The following is a 17258-nucleotide window of genomic DNA, read 5'->3' on the forward strand; positions in this document are numbered from 1 at the left end:
TCATCATCGATCGACAAAAGGTTTGCAGAACTGGAAGATATGATGAAAGCGTCTGTAAGGAAGCATGAAATTTTCAGTTCTCTTATCCTGCGATGCCAACACACAATGTCACGGCAGCTGGACAAGCTAGAAAGAGACATGAGCATTGTTTAAGCTTATATTGATCTCCGTGACAGCAACGAAGCATCGATCGACAGGCCTAGACCAATATCGATCGACAGCGAGCCACCACCAGCGAAGAGGGTATGCACTGCAGCAGAGGTTGATGATATCAAAGATCAGCTTTACGAAACCATGAATTCTATGGAGGAGAGACTCATAGAAAGAAGTGATAACATTGAGGAGACTCTCAATGAAAGAGTGACCAACCTTTGCAGAGCTACTGGTCTCTTGAAGAATGAGATACGCACTATGCAGAGCAATCTTGAGTACCAAGGCCAACGTTCAGAATCAATCGACAAAGCTGACACGGAGTCGATCGACTGTGATCCCAGCGAAGCGACCGACATACCAATTGTAGCATCGATCGATACCGCCGCTTTGGCCGATAAGGATCAACAGATTCAGGACCAGCACGCCAAAGGCCAACATGCAGATCTACCTGAGCATTATAGATTTAACTTCTATCAGCATCAGTTAGACACAGAAGATTTGGTCAGAAGGTTGCAAGTTATCAAAGCCGATTTAGCAAAGATATCTCCTAGATGGACAAGATCAGGTGATGCCACAAGAAGCTTCACTGCTGCTGAGTCCAAAGATTAGGGAAGTGTTTGCCCACCAGCAAACAAAAACCCCCACTGCACCCCATGAGTCATTCACCTACCACAGTCAAGCTAAATGACTATAATAAAGCGCTGAGTGGGAGGCAACCCACTATTAGGTTTTCTTTTATTTTTCTTTATTTTATTTATTTTTCATTTTTGCTTTTATTTTTGGAATTTATTTTGCAGTTTTTTTAGATCTAAGTAGAATGATGATTCCATCGACCGACATTCACCATTCATATCGCTCGACACCACACGACCATTACTAACGATCGACGTATACCACTACGAATCGATCGACACCTTGTCGATCAGGTTTATTCATTCTACCTTGTTATACTTATTATTTATGATTTATTTTACCTCGCCACCGGCTGTGTTACACTGGGACAGTGTAATTTAAGTCTGGGAGGGATTTACTAATATGTGTTTTTATTTTGGTTTTTTATTATTTAAATTGTTTTTCAAAATTATTTTTCGCATAAGTATTAAATAAGGAACATTGATATAGATTTATATTTGATTGTCTGACCACTCTTTAGCACCATTCTAGATTACTGATTGCAGATAGTACTAAAGATGCTAAAGTGGATCAACCTGCCATCTATATTCACTAGCTAAGATTGTTTGAAGGAACCAAAGCTGACCTCCAACACTAATACTTACTTATTTGCTTGTCTTGGGGCTTGGAAACCACTGGATCGGAATCCTCTTACAAGTCTGGAAGGTAAAAAGTCTGTGTGTTTCTGGTTCCCTTCCTTCTCTCTCTTCAGCGTCTCGAGATCTAAGTCTACGTTATAAAAGATTGAAATGATTTCTTGAGAGGCAGAGGGGTAGGAGTGTCTCCCGCGACCCCAGTATTCTAAATCTCAAGAATGATCACACATTGTGGAAACGAGGGATAGGTTGAGTACCGAACCCCATTACTCGCTACACTTTGCCAAAAATGTATGAGTTACAATGCAAATGTCAATGAGATGGACTAGATGACCTATGTGGCATCGAAACCTGTTGAAATTGAAACTAATAAGAGATTCAGAGAAGAGAGATGAGGGGAGAAAGGGATCAGAGAAGACTACCTGTGTGTTCAGATACTTGTTTGAGTTGAATCCATGTGTCCTTTGATCGATACTCCCAAGGTAAAGCCTGCACTTTTATTTTATGTTAAGAAATGAGGTTGGTAGAGGGGAATGTCAGATGAGATTTGCTAAGTTGTTGACTAGATGAGTTTGTGATGTAGATAGATATTTGGAAATATTCTAAATATCTTATTATTGATTTTATTAATTATTTAGATAATTATCTTTAATGTTTTAGGGTTTTACGGTTTTATTATATATAGCCGTCTAGGCTTATAGTTGTATTCAGATTATTGATATTGATATTTTATAAAGAGAGGTTTGAAACCTTTATTTCCTTGTTACTGATAGAACTCGAGAGTTCTCAACGAATCAAGAAGACTTTGATCCTAGGTATTCTCAGACAAAATAGGATTCATTGTGTTATCGTAACTTCCGCTACATCAGTTTGGTATCAGAGCTGGTGTTTTGGTTTCTTAATCAAAACTCGATCTGGAATCATGGCGAATTTGTTCGTGGATAGTGAAATAATTGTTTACAAAACAATTATTGGAAGTCCAATCTTCGATCTTTATGATGATGACGGTTGGATTCAATACGACGACAAGGAATTGCGTGGTCAAGAGGTTGACAAGTTGAGCGAAGAAGTTACTCGTCAGAATATTTTCATTCTCGTGGACGGCAGCAATTTGAAGCAGGGCAACTCACGTTTTGGAAGTAGTGGAGCCAACTGGGCTTTTGTTAAAGGTGATCCAATACGAGCTTTCAATCGTAGCGAGGAGATGGAATCATTAACTTCCATGTTGATTATCTTGCTGAAGGTGGAACAAAATATTATTTTCTTATTTGGAAAATATTATCAATGGAAAAAGAAAAAAAAGAAGAGAAACGAGATAAAGGCAATGTTCAAGATTCGAGGGCGAATCTTCTCCAATCCGGAGAAAATGATGTAGATAGATATTTGGAAATATTCTAAATATCTTATTATTGATTTTATTAATTATTTAGATAATTGTCTTTAATGTTTTAGGGTTTTACGGTTTTATTATACATAGCCGTCTAGGCTTATAGTTGTATTCAGATTATTGATATTAATATTTTATAAAGAGAGGTTTGAAACCTTTATTTCCTTGTTACGGATAGAACTCGAGAGTTCTCACCGAATCAAGAAGACTTTGATCCTAGGTATTCTCAGACTAAATAGGATTCATTGTGTTATCGTAACTTCCGCTACATCAGTTTGGTTGCTAAGCTAGGATAAAGCATAATGAACTTCTGTGATTAGAATGTTTAGACATAAATTGCAAACCCATAGAGTGATGACTTCAATATTTTTAATCTTTGAGTTCCTGTTATTTTCAAACATTTTCCAAACACTACTGTTTTTGCTTGAGGACAAGCAAAGGAGTAAGTCTGGGGGAGTTGATATACCATGGATTTTACCGGTTTTTAACCATGGTATACTAGTATTTTATTATATATTTAATCTGTTTTCTAGCCTGTTAGGTATGTTTTCAGGTTCAGAAGCATTTTGTGAGAAAGTGATGTTTTTGGAGCATTTTGGAGTACAAGGGATGATATACCCGAGTTGACCATTCAAGACTAAGTCGGAAGTCAACATTGCGATTATAATCGATCGATACTCATCCTGAGTCGTCGATCGATGTAGCTGAGAAGATCCGCGTACTAGAAGATTATAATCGATCGATACACATCCAGTGTTGTCGATCGATATCGAGGACGAAATGGTTTAGCCGACTACTTCACCAAGACTTCACCAAATTACGAGATTGCCCCAGACAAGTTTTTAACCTAATGGAAATGCTTAAATATTCCTGCTAAGTATCTTTTGACGGCAACCTTCGAAAGAAGCAAGCTTTTAACAACCCTCAAAGCAGAGAGTGTGAGAGAGAGACTAGAGTTTTATTTGTGTTTGAGAGATTGGAGAGATTTCTCATCTCCTTTTGTATTTCTACTTTATTCTATCTATGCAATTCTTTCATCTATCTATTGTTGTGAATTGCTTAGCTATGTCTGAGTAGTTTACTTGTTAGATCTAGGGTTCAAATAGGTTTGTGGGATTAGCCCCAAACTATAATTGCTAAGTTGTGATACTCATCAAATGGATTGCACCCTATGCTTGTTTTAGATTAGCTAACTAGAACATATATCACTAGGATCTTTGATTATCTTGAATTATCCATTTGAGCTTGCCTGTCTCCCGTTGAGAAGAACGACAGTTCCTCCTTGAGACCTTGTGGTCATATTCGGCTCGCGCCTAGGCAGATCTAGAAGCCGTCGATTGATATCCCGACAGGTGAATCGATCGGCGCTGCGAAAGGTGTATCGCTCGATATCTCAAAAGGATATCGATCGACTCTTTTTCTGTGTCATCATGTGAAAGGTGTGGCCAGAGATCTAAATAATTTAACCAGTGATACTTCACTTGAGTTAAGCGGCTGAGATCTATAGTATCATGCAAGCAACTTGTTAAAGCATTTATAGAGATTATAATCTCCATTCCTGAATAGAAACCCTATGTCTAGCACTCTTTATCACATTTAAACAACCCATCATATTATTAGTTAGAGCAACTACCTTGCTCATTTTAGGAATTGTTACTTTTTATTTCCATCATATAAACCAACCTTGCCTAGGATTGATTAATAGATTTTATTTAATTGGTTCCCTAGCTCCTCGTGATTCGATCCCTAAGTACTACAGCTGTACCTCTTATTTGAGAGAGTAAGCTCTACTTATATAAGACGTTTACAATGGAAATCCTAATCTGAATCACAAAACCCGACGTTTACTTTACTAACAAATCATTGTTAACCAAACGAAACAAAATGACTTAACCAAAACCAAAGCAGAGACCTGTTAAAACCAATGAACCAGTCTTAAAGCAATACCTATCTTTCAGTCATTTAGCACAAAAACAAAAGAGACAACGTTACCTTCTGGATGCTGGAATGCATATGGTTTCCGTCCAAGGAAAAGACACGGTCTTTGATGTCAGGATGCAGAGTGTTATCCATCTGTAAAGACGGTGATTTAACAGACAGAATCCCATGGCTCCCACTCTCAAATGGGAGGTGCCAGCTCTCATGCTTCTCGTGCAATCTAGGTTTTGTCGAAATCCAAGTATTTAGTGAAATCTCCTACAAACGCAGAGGATTTCGTCGGCGATTGCAAAACGTTAGCGAGGACGACGGTGGTAGCAGCGGTGATGGAGATAACGGTGGAAGAGAAGATGGATGGAGTCGCAAAGAAAATCGATTATGCTTCCTTTTTTTTCTTATTATATAAGAAGTTTACAATGGAAATCCTAATCTGAATCACAAAACCCGACGTTTACTTTACTAACAAATCATTGTTAACCAAACGAAACAAAATGACTTAACCAAGGAGAATCAGACCAGATTCAAATCATTTGAGTAAAGAAAACCGAAGCGGGACCCACATGCATTAAATGGAATCCGACGTGGACCCTCTAGGAAGAGAGGAAAGTCCCTCATTATATATATGATTTTTGTGGTTGTGAGTTGGTTTATATATATATATATATATATAAACCGCTTGGTTTTATGTTACGATTGCAGGTGGAATAAAAGCTATCGGTCCAACTGAAACCAAGGTTTGATTTGGTAAGAAGAAGTCTGTTAGGATCAATGATCGGATCTACAAAGAACTGCGTAGTATATATGGATCAACTCGAGAATTACAACTGCAATGATACTCTCATCATCTGAGTACCACTCTACTCTCAGCACCTGAGTAGAACCTAGCTCATATGCTAAGTTTACAATTGTAATCTTCGATAACCGTCTAACAGACTCATACTGACTTATTTATACTTCTATTTGAATACATACACGTGTACTCCTATCTTCATTATTCTTCAACGATTTCTTGATACTTCAGTTACTCTCTTCGCTTGCTTCAGTCTTCTTATTCTTTCTCCTCACATAAGTATGCTTGAACCTATCAAAGTCAAATTGTTGATTTTATTAAGGCAATTAGATTTAGATGATTAAAAATGCTTTATGTTACGATCGCAGATGGAATAAAGGCTTTAGGTCTAACTGAAACCAAGGTTTGATTTGGTAAGAAGTTAAATTGTTGTTTTTATTAAGGAAATTAGATTGATATAGAAATATAGTTAAATGACTAAAAAATCCAATGGCATAAAACTTGTAATATTATTGAAGGTGAAGTAAGAGTTATTTTTGATTTGTATTTAAGTTTTAATAGGTTAGATTAAACTAACCGAGATCAGCAGCATAATTCAGTCTGACGTAAAGATCTTGACCACCGACGTCGTACTTGCGGATATCAACGATCTCTCCGGTCCAAAAAATACAACCCACTCCTCCAGCTCGAACATCCGCAGTCGCAAACGACGTACAGTTACAATCGCTAAGACACCTCTCCTCACATTTTTCCACATCAATCCTCCGATCCACAGTCGCTGTCACAGTATCCGGCAACTTCATATTGTTGAGCCGCAAAAAACCATCTCCACTACAGTTCAGCCGCATGCTCCTCACACACCCATCTGATCCGTCTCCAAATTTCCAATTACCCTGGTTCTTGGGAACGAACCCTTTAATACAGTTACAGGTAGGATACGGGCTTCGGTAACAGTAAGCATAAGGTCCACAGATCTCAACAATGTCACACTTGTCCGTAGGTGTAGCCCATAACGTGCTCCATGCCCATGATGGCGGGATCCACGTGAATCGATTGAGTGTAGAGGCATTGACTGTCAATCTCGAGTAGATGCTTTGGTTGGTCATATGGAAGGAGTAAGCGATCTCCTCACTGTTCTCCGTATAATTGTGAACCATGTAATTTAATCCTTGCACCTCCGGTATGCCACTAAACCCGATTCCATTCCAAGGACCGCTCCTTTGAGATTTCAAACGTCCGTGCATAAGAATAAACTCAGGCAATCCCCTTCGAATATTGAGTTTGTACATGGTGTCTCCGCTTGACGGATCATCTGAACTTCTCCATGATGTAAGGAACCTGTTGCGCCTTGTTTTGAGATCGTAACCTAGTTTCATCTCCGGAAGTAACGTATCCGTCGGAAAATCGAAACTCTGCCACAAGAATCCACTTGAAGACTCTTTGTATCTCATTACAAAATTACCGTTGGGAAGAAGCTCTGCCTCCACTGGAGATCTCACATAATTACCGCTAGTAAGATTTGTCGACCAAACAGTATTATTAGACTGACCTAGCAGGACAAGATTGTTGCTAGAGATTTTGAGGGTTCCAATGGAATTGGAGAGAGGGTTGTCTCTGTTGGCGACCCATGCGTAGGTTGTCTTAGAGACTTTCCTATACCTTATTCCGAGATACCAACGCGAGCGTCCCGAGGGTTTGAAGAAACCAAGCTCGAAGACTCCACCGGGAGATATAAGTACTCTCTTGCTTGAGATTGTGAGAGACTCTGAAGACGACAAAGTGTTGACATGGGTCGAAAGGGCTGGATGAAATAGAATCAAGACAACGAAGACTAGCAAGAACGAGAAGGTGTAAGAACGTTGGTAGGTGTTCATCTCTCCTCACCACTTTCTTTCTTTCTTTATTTTTTCTTGTTATTAGTTTTTGTCCTAACTTGCATATACATCCCAAGTTACTTCGGAAGAAAATTCGAAAATTAAATTATTAGGACGAATATAGCAGGCAAGCAAAATGTTGTGTTCCATACTCCATGACTTTTTCATCCCATAGATTAATTCACTTCCACAAACTTGTATCATTCGTCAACTACTTTTTATATCTACACGTTATTTAGTTATCACGCTGTCGACATAGCATACGGTGTTCTCGAAAAGAAAACACATAGCATATGGTATTCCGCATAGCATATGGTGTACTCAATAGCACCGTTCGATGCATTCATAGTATATTGAATATATCGTACCATTTCTTCTAATGATTATGGAAGATTAAACGATCACTGATTCACTGGACTAGAGGAAACGAACAACTAGAGTTTACGTTGGTTCTTAACCAAAAGAAAAGAGAGTAGAATTTGGTTTAACTAAACCAAAAATTTTGTCTTGGTTTACCTCGGGTAATGTCTTGTGACTTTCATTGTTTTTTTTTTTTGCTAAGTTTTTTGTTAAGAGGGTACCATTTCTTCTAATGATTATATGGAAGATTAAACGATCACTGATTCACTGGACTACAGGAAACGAACAACTAGAGTTTACGTTGGTTCTTAACCAAAAGAAAAGAGAGTAGAATTTGGTTTAACTAAACCAAAACTTTTGTCTTGGTTTACGTCGGGTAATCTCTTGTGACTTTCATTGTTTTTTTTTTTTGCTAAGTTTTTCTCATTGTTAAGTTACAAAAAAGTTTTTCTCATTGTTTTGACCATACATTTTGGTTTTATTTTTGATCATTTAGCTGCATTTAGAACTACTATAGGTGTATAGTCATAGAGCATTCGATTTTTTCCATCATACTACAGCCTTTGTTTATCGAACCTCACTCGCAACATGCAAGGTTTTCTTCAAAAAAAACTCAAGGTTTTCTTCAAAAAAACTCAAGGTTTTCTTCAAAAAAAACTTACAATACGTGCCAATTCACATATTTGCTAGAAAAAAAATTAAAAAGAATTTCTAAGTCCACCTTGCCGATTCCACACTTTCAAAATCAGCATTCACCAGAAATTTGGGAATAACTACCTCCATTTTCCTTCTTTTTAGAACAATAACTAGCTATATTCTATTATTTATACTAGAAAACAAACCCGTGTATATACGTAGGATATTATTTTTTATTAAGATTTTAAATTATTTATTTAATTTGACAAAATATGTATATTTTATAATTTAATTTATTTTAAGTTATAAAATTATTTATTTTTTCTTTCACTTATCTCATTTTTAGTTATATATTCTTTTATCATACTCAAGTTCACCAAATATACTATACAGATATACAAAAATAATTTGAATAAAATTGACCGAATTATTTTTTAAATAATGATCAAGTAAGAGGTCTACGAAAATAAAAATAAATTATTGACAATATTATGACATGTTTATTGGGGGTTCTTAGCATAATATAAAAATCGTCTCTTAACTTTAACTAAGGAAAACTAAGAACTGGTTCCTAGATTACGTTAAGAACCTCACACTAAGAATCCCCCAATAAACATGATCTTAGATACTCAAAAAGCTGAGCAATCAATTTTGTAGAAGTGTTTTAATGGTCTACCAAAACAACATATATCTTTACCTCTATAAAAATATATAGGATTATCTGAATATTAACTGAGTGTCTTACAAATTGTATAGAGTTTTTATAAAAAATAGGTTTAAGATATAATTGTATAGAAAAAAATGACAATTTTACAGGACACAACTGTTAAAAAATAATGAAATGAGCTAACTACTCTAAAAAATGTAACTTCAGTAAAAACTATATAAATTAATAATGTGAAATTATGGTATTTTATTAATTTATAAAAATATTTCTTCTAGATATCTCTTTTTAGAATTTATAATTTATAAAATAAGAAAATAGTTAATTTCTATAATATATTAAGTTTTGGAAATTTGACCTCCAAATTTTATGATTATCCGAGTGTCTTACAAATTGTATAGAGTTTTTAATAAAATTTGTTACGTTTATCAAGATATAATTGTCTACGCAATAATTTTAGAGGATGCAGCTGTAAAAAAAAAGAAATGAATTGATTATTCTACAAAATGTAAGTACAGTAAAACTTCTATAAATTAATAATGTGAGACTATGATTTTTCTTTCATTCTAAAAATAAAGAAATGAGACTATTTTGTAAAAAACTCTGCAAGCCTGTGTCGTTCGTTCTTTCCGCTTTTGGTTCTTTCTTTCTTGTGTACAATCATTAAGGGATGCCAATTCTGAGCCAAAAAACTATTTGTAGGTCGTGTACACAACGTTTAAATTGTTAGGATGTATTCTTTTGTTGGATTACAATTTCTTTTTCTGTGGTATATATATTTCAACTTTTGTCATTAAAAAATCTCTATTTGAATCACTTTTGTTATTAAAATATTGGGTTAATGAGGTGAATTTACAAATTTGTATTTCACTTGTATTTACAAAAGACACTCGTTACTTCTTTTTAATTTTTGTTGAGTCGTCGTTTACGTATGTATTATTGATTTTTATTGATTATTAATAAATAATAATTTTTCGTCGTTTTTGTCACCTTATCTTTTAAATATTTAACATTTACTACATCCCATGAAGACCTTAGAGCATCTTTATCGCGGTCTTCAACCCGCGTATTTAGAGTATTTAGGATTTAAAAAAAAAATTAGGCAAATACGGTTGAGACGTCTCTTAATGGAGACACACTTGAGACGGTATTCAGGGGCACGTGTCATTCATTCAACAACACTCTCTCTCTCTCAACCGTCTCGGCTTCTCTCTTTCTCCCGAGGCAAAACGGTGATCTCTCTCAACCGTCTCAGACTCGTTGACTGCATCAGGCAGAGTCGGTGGAATCGTCGTCTCTCTCTCTAACCTCGACGACTCTGCGTCTCCCTCGCATTCAGCCTCGAAGATTCCGCCTCCAATTGATTATTGAATCGAAAACCATCCAATTGATTATTGAATCAATTATTAGTAAAGGAATCAATTTTGTCATGTTTTGACAGGAAGGATGAATGGTTCTCGTAAGCAATCAATCGTCTACACTGTTCGAGATTACCAACCGCTAGAAGAAAGCAGCGTCGCTTGTTCTGCCTCGACGACGGACGAAGCAAGAAGCTTAACGATGCGGCACGGATTGATCGGCCGATGTTGAAATGTCCAGTTTGCTCCTGCAGCTGGTGTTCGTCAGTACGATTGGAGCAGGAAATAGGTCTGTTGTTATCTTTAACTTTGTAGTCTATGGAATGGAAGTGTGATGATGATCATCTCTTTGGTTTGATGAAAGAACTTTCAATTATGATTGTGGTTAGATCATGTTTTGACTTTTGAATTTATACTTAAATTAGTACTATCTATTATGACTGTTCATGTTTTGATTTGAATTGATGCAGATTGTTCTCATTGTCAGTTACATAGATTGGTAATTTAGTTAGCCTTGGGCCGAGAGAGTCATGCGAGGTCTTCCATGATCCTGACAAGGGAAAAGGGTATGATTAAGACCCTGTGAGATCTATTTGATTACACAGATTTTTCTGTTCGTTTAGTTCTAATTGATGTTGTAGTTGTGGTTGTTTAGTAGTGATGAAGGTAAAGTGAGGAAAGTGCTGAAAGTTGAACCCCTTCCAGATGGTTCTGGCCGCTTCTTTAACCTGAGTAAATGAATCTTTAATTCGTTGTTTCTTTCCCAATACTCCTGATTTTGCATTTTCATGGATTAAAAGCTCTTCTGTTTTTTCATTGTTGTTTATTCATCAAGGTGTTCAAAACAAGCTGTTGAATGTAGATGAAGGTGTTCAAAACTAAAGTAGAGTTTGCTGTTCTTATCTCTACTTTCAACGTGAGCCCTCTCTTTATCTCTTTGTAAATAAAACATTTGCCTCTATTTTAACCTTGTACATTGTGTCGCAGTTCATCTTGCCGCACCTTATAGACTGGCATGCATTTGGGTACATGTTTTGCTTAAAACATTGTCCTGTATATAGTTTAAGATTAACAGAGTTGAGTTGAGTACATGTTTTGCTTAATTTTTTAAGAACCCTAAATTAAGAGACTTGCAATGGAGTACATAAATTTTCAGGTCTCTTAATCCAGTCTCTTAATTCACTTTTGCATTTTAAAAGTATAAAAAAATAAATAAGAGACCCATTTAGGGTATGTGGGATAATGATGCTCTTACGACACCCATTTTGCCTAACAAGGAGAACAGTATTTGCCTATCATCCTCTTTCTAAAAACAAAACTCCAGCCTCTCTCTTAACCATCAAGCAAACCCTAGTTCTGGAGCGCTGCACCAGAGGCATCGTTTCCTCTTCTCTTTTTTTTTTTTTTGCTTTCTTCTAACCTGTTTGATCTTGGTCAATATACACGATACATTCGATTGAGAGTTGAAGCTAGCGCATCATTTCGGGAGATGGGAAAATCCCGGCAAGATCTCGAGCATGCCCTTTGTTTTTGCATGTTAATATATGGCAGTTGTAAAAACAAGTGGACACCGATTCCTTAAAGAACTAGTTCAATACTCAAAACACAACTTGTTTTTATTAAGAATCTCTTAGACAATCACACTTGACTTGTCTAATTCGAATTACACAACGTCCTACTGGACTTGACACGAACCAATTCCTAATCTACCCAAGGACAGGTCGAGCTACTCTCCCCCTGTATCAATGAACCTAATGCGCACTGCTGAACACACTCAAGCAATCGCTTTCTAAGATCTAAAACCCGTGACGAGGCCATCTGCCTCTCACTCCCTTATATACCCTAGACACAATCTTATCTTCTTCATATCTTGCACCAGAAGATCTTCCAAGACTTATCCTCAAGTAACGATCTTGCTGTTACCAAATCTTCATAAAGCTTATCTCCCAAGCTTCCCTCAACACCACGTCATACTTATCCAACTTAACTTGAATCGGTATCTCACACATTGAACCGTCTGCGTAACACATCTCTCTCTGGTATATCACATACCGAATCAGCTGTGTAACACTCCACTGCTTCACACGTACTCAGCTCCATTCCTGGAGCTAACATTCTCCCCCTGTTTAGCTCAATGTGACTTCCCTGCTACCTGAAACACATACCACACTCGAACACACAGAATCCTGATAACATAACTGGTTAGGAGAGTTAGCAATCCCAATGAACACACCAAATTATTATCCTTAATTCCAAACGTGAAAATAGGATAATACAGCCGATAGTTAGCAATCCCAAAGAACACACCAAATATTTCTTCTAGATATCTCTTTTTAGAATTTATAATTTTATAAAATAAGAAAATATTTAATTTCTATAATATATTAAATTTGAAAATTTGACCTCCAAATTTTATGATTATCCGAGTGTCTTACAAATTGTATAGAGTTTTTAATAAAATTTGTTACGGCGTCAGGCAGAGTCGGTGGAATCGTCGTCTCTCTCTCTAACCTCGACGACTCTGCATCTCCCTCGCATTCAGCCTCGAAGATTCCGCCTCCAATTGATTATTGAATCGAAAACCATCCAATTGATTATTGAATCGATTATTAGTAAAGGAATCAATTTTGTCATGTTTTGACAGGAAGGATGAATGGATCTCGTAAGCAATCAATCGTCTACACTGTTCGAGATTACCAACCGCTAGAAGAAAGCAGCGTCGCTTGTTCTGCCTCGACGACGGACGAAGCAAGAAGCTTAACGATGCAGCACGGATTGATCGGCCGATGTTGAAACGTCCAGTTTGCTCCTGCAGCTGGTGTTCGTCAGTACGATTGGAGCAGGAAATAGGTCTGTTGTTATCTTTAACTTTGTAGTCTATGGAATGGAAGTGTGATGATGATCATCTCTTTGGTTTGATGAAAGAACTTTCAATTATGATTGTGGTTAGATCATGTTTTGACTTTTGAATTTATACTTAAATTAGTACTATCTATTATGACTGTTCATGTTTTGATTTGAATTGATGCAGATTGTTCTCATTTTCAGTTACAGAGATTGGTAATTTAGTTAGCCTTGGGCCGAGAGAGTCATGCGAGGTCTTCCATGATCCTGACAAGGGAAAAGGGTATGATTAAGACCCTGTGAGATCTATTTGATTACACAGAATTTTCTGTTCGTTTAGTTCTAATTGATGTTGTAGTTGTGGTTGTTTAGTAGTGATGAAGGTAAAGTGAGGAAAGTGCTGAAAGTTGAACCCCTTCCAGATGGTTCTGGCCGCTTCTTTAACCTGAGTAAATGAATCTTTAATTCGTTGTTTCTTTCCCAATTCTCCTGATTTTGCATTCTCATGGATTAAAAGCTCTTCTGTTTTTTCATTGTTGTTTATTCATCAAGGTGTTCAAAACAAGCTGTTGAATGTAGATGAAGGTGTTCAAACTAAAGTAGTTTGCTGTTCTTATCTCTGCTTTCAACGTGAGCCCTCTCTTTATCTCTTTGTAAAGAAAACATTTGCCTCTATTTTAACCTTGTACATTGTGTCGCAGTTCATCTTGCCGCACCTTATAGACTGGCATGCATTTGGGTACATGTTTTGCTTAAAACATTGTCCTGTATATAGTTTAAGATTAACAGAGTTGAGTTGAGTACATGTTTTGCTTAATTTTTTAAGAACCCTAAATTAAGAGACTTGCAATGGAGTACATAAATTTTCAGGTCTCTTAATCCAGTCTCTTAATTCACTTTTGCATTTTAAAAGTATTAAAAATAAATAAGAGACCCATTTAGGGTATGTGGGATAATGACGCTCTTACGACACCCACTTTGCCTAACAAGGAGAACAGTATTTGCCTATCATCCTCTTTCTAAAAACAAAACTCCAGCCTCTCTCTTAACCATCAAGCAAACCCTAGTTCTTGAGCGCTGCACCAGAGGCATCGTTTCCTCTTCTCTTTTATCTTTTTCTTTTGCTTTCTTCTAACCTGTTTGATCTTGGTCAATATACACGATACATTCGATTGAGAGTTGAAACTAGCGCATCATTTCGGGAGATGGGAAAATCCCGGCAAGATCTCGAGTATGCCCTTTGTTTTTGCATGTTAATATATGGCAGTTGTAAAAACAAGTGGACACCGATTCCTTAAAGAACTCGTTCAATACTCAAAACACAACTTGTTTTTATTAAGAATCTCTTAGACAATCACACTTGACTTGTCAAATTCGAATTACACAACGTCCTACTGGACTTGACACGAACCAATTCCTAATCTACCCAAGGACAGGTCGAGCTACTCTCCCCCTGTCTCAATGAACCTAATGCGAACTGCTGAACACACTCAAGCAATCGCCTTCTAAGATCTAAAACCCGTGACGAGGCCATCTGCCTCTCACTCCCTTATATACCCTAGACACAACCTTATCTTCTTCATATCTTGCACCAGAAGATCTTCCAAGACTTATCCTCAAGTCACGATCTTGCTGTTACCAAATCTTCATGAAGCTTATCTCCCAAGCTTCCCTCAACACCACGTCATACTTATCCAACTTAACTTGAACCGGTATCTCACACATTGAACCGTCTGCGTAACACATCTCTCTCTGGTATATCACATACCGAATCAGCTGTGTAACACTCCACTGCTTCACACGTACTCAGCTCCATTTCCTGGAGCTAACATTCTCCCCCTGTTTAGCTCAATGTGACTTCCCTGCTACCTGAAACACATACCACACTCGAACACACAGAATCCTGATAACATAACTGGTTAGGAGAGTTAGCAATCCCAATGAACACACCAAATTATTATCCTTAATTCCAAACGTGAAAATAGGATAATACAGCCGATAGATAGAAAGATTTCATAAGTTCATAGATTGCAGATAAACACAGCTACAAAGATAAAATAACTAGGCAGCAACAAAGTCATTAGTTGTTGTCTTGATCCGCCGAGGCTGAGGTTCTTCCGATGACTCCATAATCTCCCCCTGCAGTGAGGCACAATGAGATAAAACAAATAGGAGTTAGTACAGATGAGTGTTACTAAGCAACCTCCCCCAGAAAACCTTACTCTTGAGCCGAATGTGGATGGCCTTGAGGTCTGCAATGGCATGAGCAACGTCTTTTTCAAGGTTAGGGGCGCGTGAGACTATTCCATCCCCTTTGCCAGCCTTCTTGTCTTTGACTACAGGTTTCAGACATTCAACAAGGTCTTCATCACTGGAATCAGGAGGTATGGAGCGTTGAGCAAGCAGGATCTACTGAATCAGAGTGGGGAACAGAATGCGACGTGTCTTCTCAGTCTTGATGCTCTCTGACATAGAGATGATCTGATTGTAGACTAGCTCTCCGAAGTTAAACCGATTGTGATGATGAAGCATGTACACAAATCGGAGTCGCTCAGTGTTCATAGCTGTGTAACTGGTAGTGGGGATCCAGTTAGAGCACACGAGTTTGTAGAGCACCTGATTCTGAAGGGTTAGGTACTTAGAGCTCATGTCCTCCCAGCGCAGAACCCGACCCTCCGAGAGAAACCCGCAGACTTCGTCAATGTTTTCATCCATCCAGCTAGGCTCCTTGTCAATGCCAGTAGTGCAGAAGACCGCGTTGATTAAGCTAGGAGAGAACTCAACCAGAGAACCTCTAACGTAGACAGCCACGCCATCGTCACGTTTCTCAGCATCTGCCAGATTGGCGATGAATTCTCTGACAAGGCTTGGTTGGAACGGATCGACATCGATGAGCGTGTAGATCAACCCTGACCGGAGCACCACCTCCTTTACATCCTCAAGATCCTTATCTGAGAGAGGCAGACTCAGTTGTTCAAGGAATATCCATTGCTGCAGGGAGTGATAGCGCTCAGTCGCAGCAAAAGACGAGAATAGACGATTGTACGGTCGTTTAGAGGGCTTGAGAAGTTCCGGATTCTATTCAACCCTAGCTTGAAAAGCAGCACGAACCGTTGCATGTCGGATTTCCTTTGAGATCAGCTCAAGAGAGATGTCTTCATCACCGAGATCCTCAGGATTCTGAGTTCCCACATGCTCCGGAACGACATCGGAGGCTTCAGCGTCTGATTCAGAGGCGGAGTCGTCTGTTTGTTCCGGCGGTGGAGTACATCGTGTCTGACGGCGAGGTCGCTTCCGAGCATACTTACGAGCGCAGGACGAAGGGGGGGGGCTGCCGGAGTCGTAGAGGGATCCGGCGTATGGTTGGCCTGAGAGTCACCGGAGGATTGGAGGCGAGCACTTCTTCTTGTTGATTGCATGGTTGAGAGAGAGAGAAAATAATTTGGCGGCGAGAGAGATGGAGAGAGTGTGACATACATAGGAAACCCTATCACACTTGAAGTCTTTGTGGTTAAGGACAAGCCCACTTCGCTAGGCCCAGTAACCATAATCAAGTCCAGAATCAATATTTAGTCCAGCAACTTACTTGATTTCCACGAAAGCCAAACATCTCATTGCAAAGCAGAGACATATGTAGGAGAGGAGGTTGAAACATACTCTTGAGTAGATGGAACACACTGTACAGAAAGAACTGAAGTAAGCCTGGTGCAGCCAAGAATTTACGACGACACTTAGTGATGACTAAAGGAGCTAGACATGGATCTTCACTGTCAGATAGAGTCAGGATGATAGAATGCCTGAAAATGAGTCAGTGTTTCAGACCTGACATGTAGCTATTTCTCAGCCGAGTAGCTGTCACACATCAGATTACCAGGAGCAGATTCCAGAATCATCTCAGAGAACCTTCTTAGTCGGAGAAAATACTTTACATTTGAGGGCTGTTGTGAGTTCACTTCTTCTTCATCAGTGTCACTCTTTTCAACCCC

At 38.1% G+C, this 17258-nt stretch overlaps 2 protein-coding genes and 1 long non-coding RNA gene across 6 annotated transcripts; 2 read left to right on the top strand and 1 right to left on the bottom strand.

Annotated features, from left to right (window-relative positions):
• Nucleotides 1-5534: 5534 nt before the first annotated feature.
• Nucleotides 5535-7464, bottom strand: LOC108836094 (S-locus-specific glycoprotein S13-like). The gene is made up of 2 exons (XM_056996463.1): nt 6114-7464; nt 5535-5827 (listed from the first exon to the last, which is right to left on the bottom strand). The coding sequence occupies exons 1-2, from the start codon at nt 7408-7410 to the stop codon at nt 5808-5810; spliced, it is 1317 nt and encodes a 438-aa protein (XP_056852443.1). The 5' UTR covers nt 7411-7464; the 3' UTR covers nt 5535-5807.
• A 2766-nt stretch (nt 7465-10230) lies between these two features.
• Nucleotides 10231-11676, top strand: LOC130501625 (uncharacterized). 2 transcript variants are annotated; one of them, XR_008939826.1, is made up of 5 exons: nt 10231-10717; nt 10899-10994; nt 11084-11160; nt 11264-11344; nt 11416-11676. It is a non-coding gene; the product is annotated as an uncharacterized LOC130501625 (long non-coding RNA). The 2 variants fall into 2 exon arrangements; XR_008939825.1 differs by having other exon boundaries at nt 11264-11676.
• Nucleotides 11677-12900: 1224 nt separating this feature from the next.
• Nucleotides 12901-14163, top strand: LOC108829731 (single-stranded DNA-binding protein WHY3, chloroplastic-like). Of its 3 annotated transcripts, XM_056996465.1 has the most exons (5): nt 12901-13278; nt 13477-13555; nt 13645-13721; nt 13825-13902; nt 13974-14163. In XM_056996465.1, the coding sequence occupies exons 1-5, from the start codon at nt 13215-13217 to the stop codon at nt 14045-14047; spliced, it is 372 nt and encodes a 123-aa protein (XP_056852445.1). In that variant the 5' UTR covers nt 12901-13214; the 3' UTR covers nt 14048-14163. The 3 variants fall into 3 exon arrangements, 2 of the variants coding, with proteins under 2 accessions (XP_056852445.1, XP_056852444.1); XM_056996464.1 differs by having other exon boundaries at nt 13825-14163; XR_008939827.1 differs by lacking the exon at nt 12901-13278 and having other exon boundaries at nt 13292-13555; nt 13631-13721; nt 13825-14163.
• The last annotated feature ends 3095 nt before the right edge of the window (nt 14164-17258 follow it).

Source organism: Raphanus sativus, unplaced genomic scaffold, assembly GCF_000801105.2.
Source record: "Raphanus sativus cultivar WK10039 unplaced genomic scaffold, ASM80110v3 Scaffold0234, whole genome shotgun sequence".
Taxonomy (NCBI): Eukaryota; Viridiplantae; Streptophyta; class Magnoliopsida; order Brassicales; family Brassicaceae; genus Raphanus; species Raphanus sativus.

Bases quoted from the DNA above. Each gene is read 5' to 3' on its own strand.
- LOC108829731 (XM_056996464.1), top strand. From the start codon at position 13,215: ATGTTGAAACGTCCAGTTTGCTCCTGCAGCTGGTGTTCGTCAGTACGA. The intron at 13,556-13,644 runs GTATGATTAAGA...GTGGTTGTTTAG, and splicing joins GATCCTGACAAGGGAAAAGG to TAGTGATGAAGGTAAAGTGA. The intron at 13,722-13,824 runs GTAAATGAATCT...TTATTCATCAAG, and splicing joins TGGCCGCTTCTTTAACCTGA to GTGTTCAAAACAAGCTGTTG.
- LOC108836094 (XM_056996463.1), bottom strand. From the start codon at position 7,410: ATGAACACCTACCAACGTTCTTACACCTTCTCGTTCTTGCTAGTCTTC. The intron at 5,828-6,113 runs GTTAGTTTAATC...TGACTTTGATAG, and splicing joins GAATTATGCTGCTGATCTCG to GTTCAAGCATACTTATGTGA.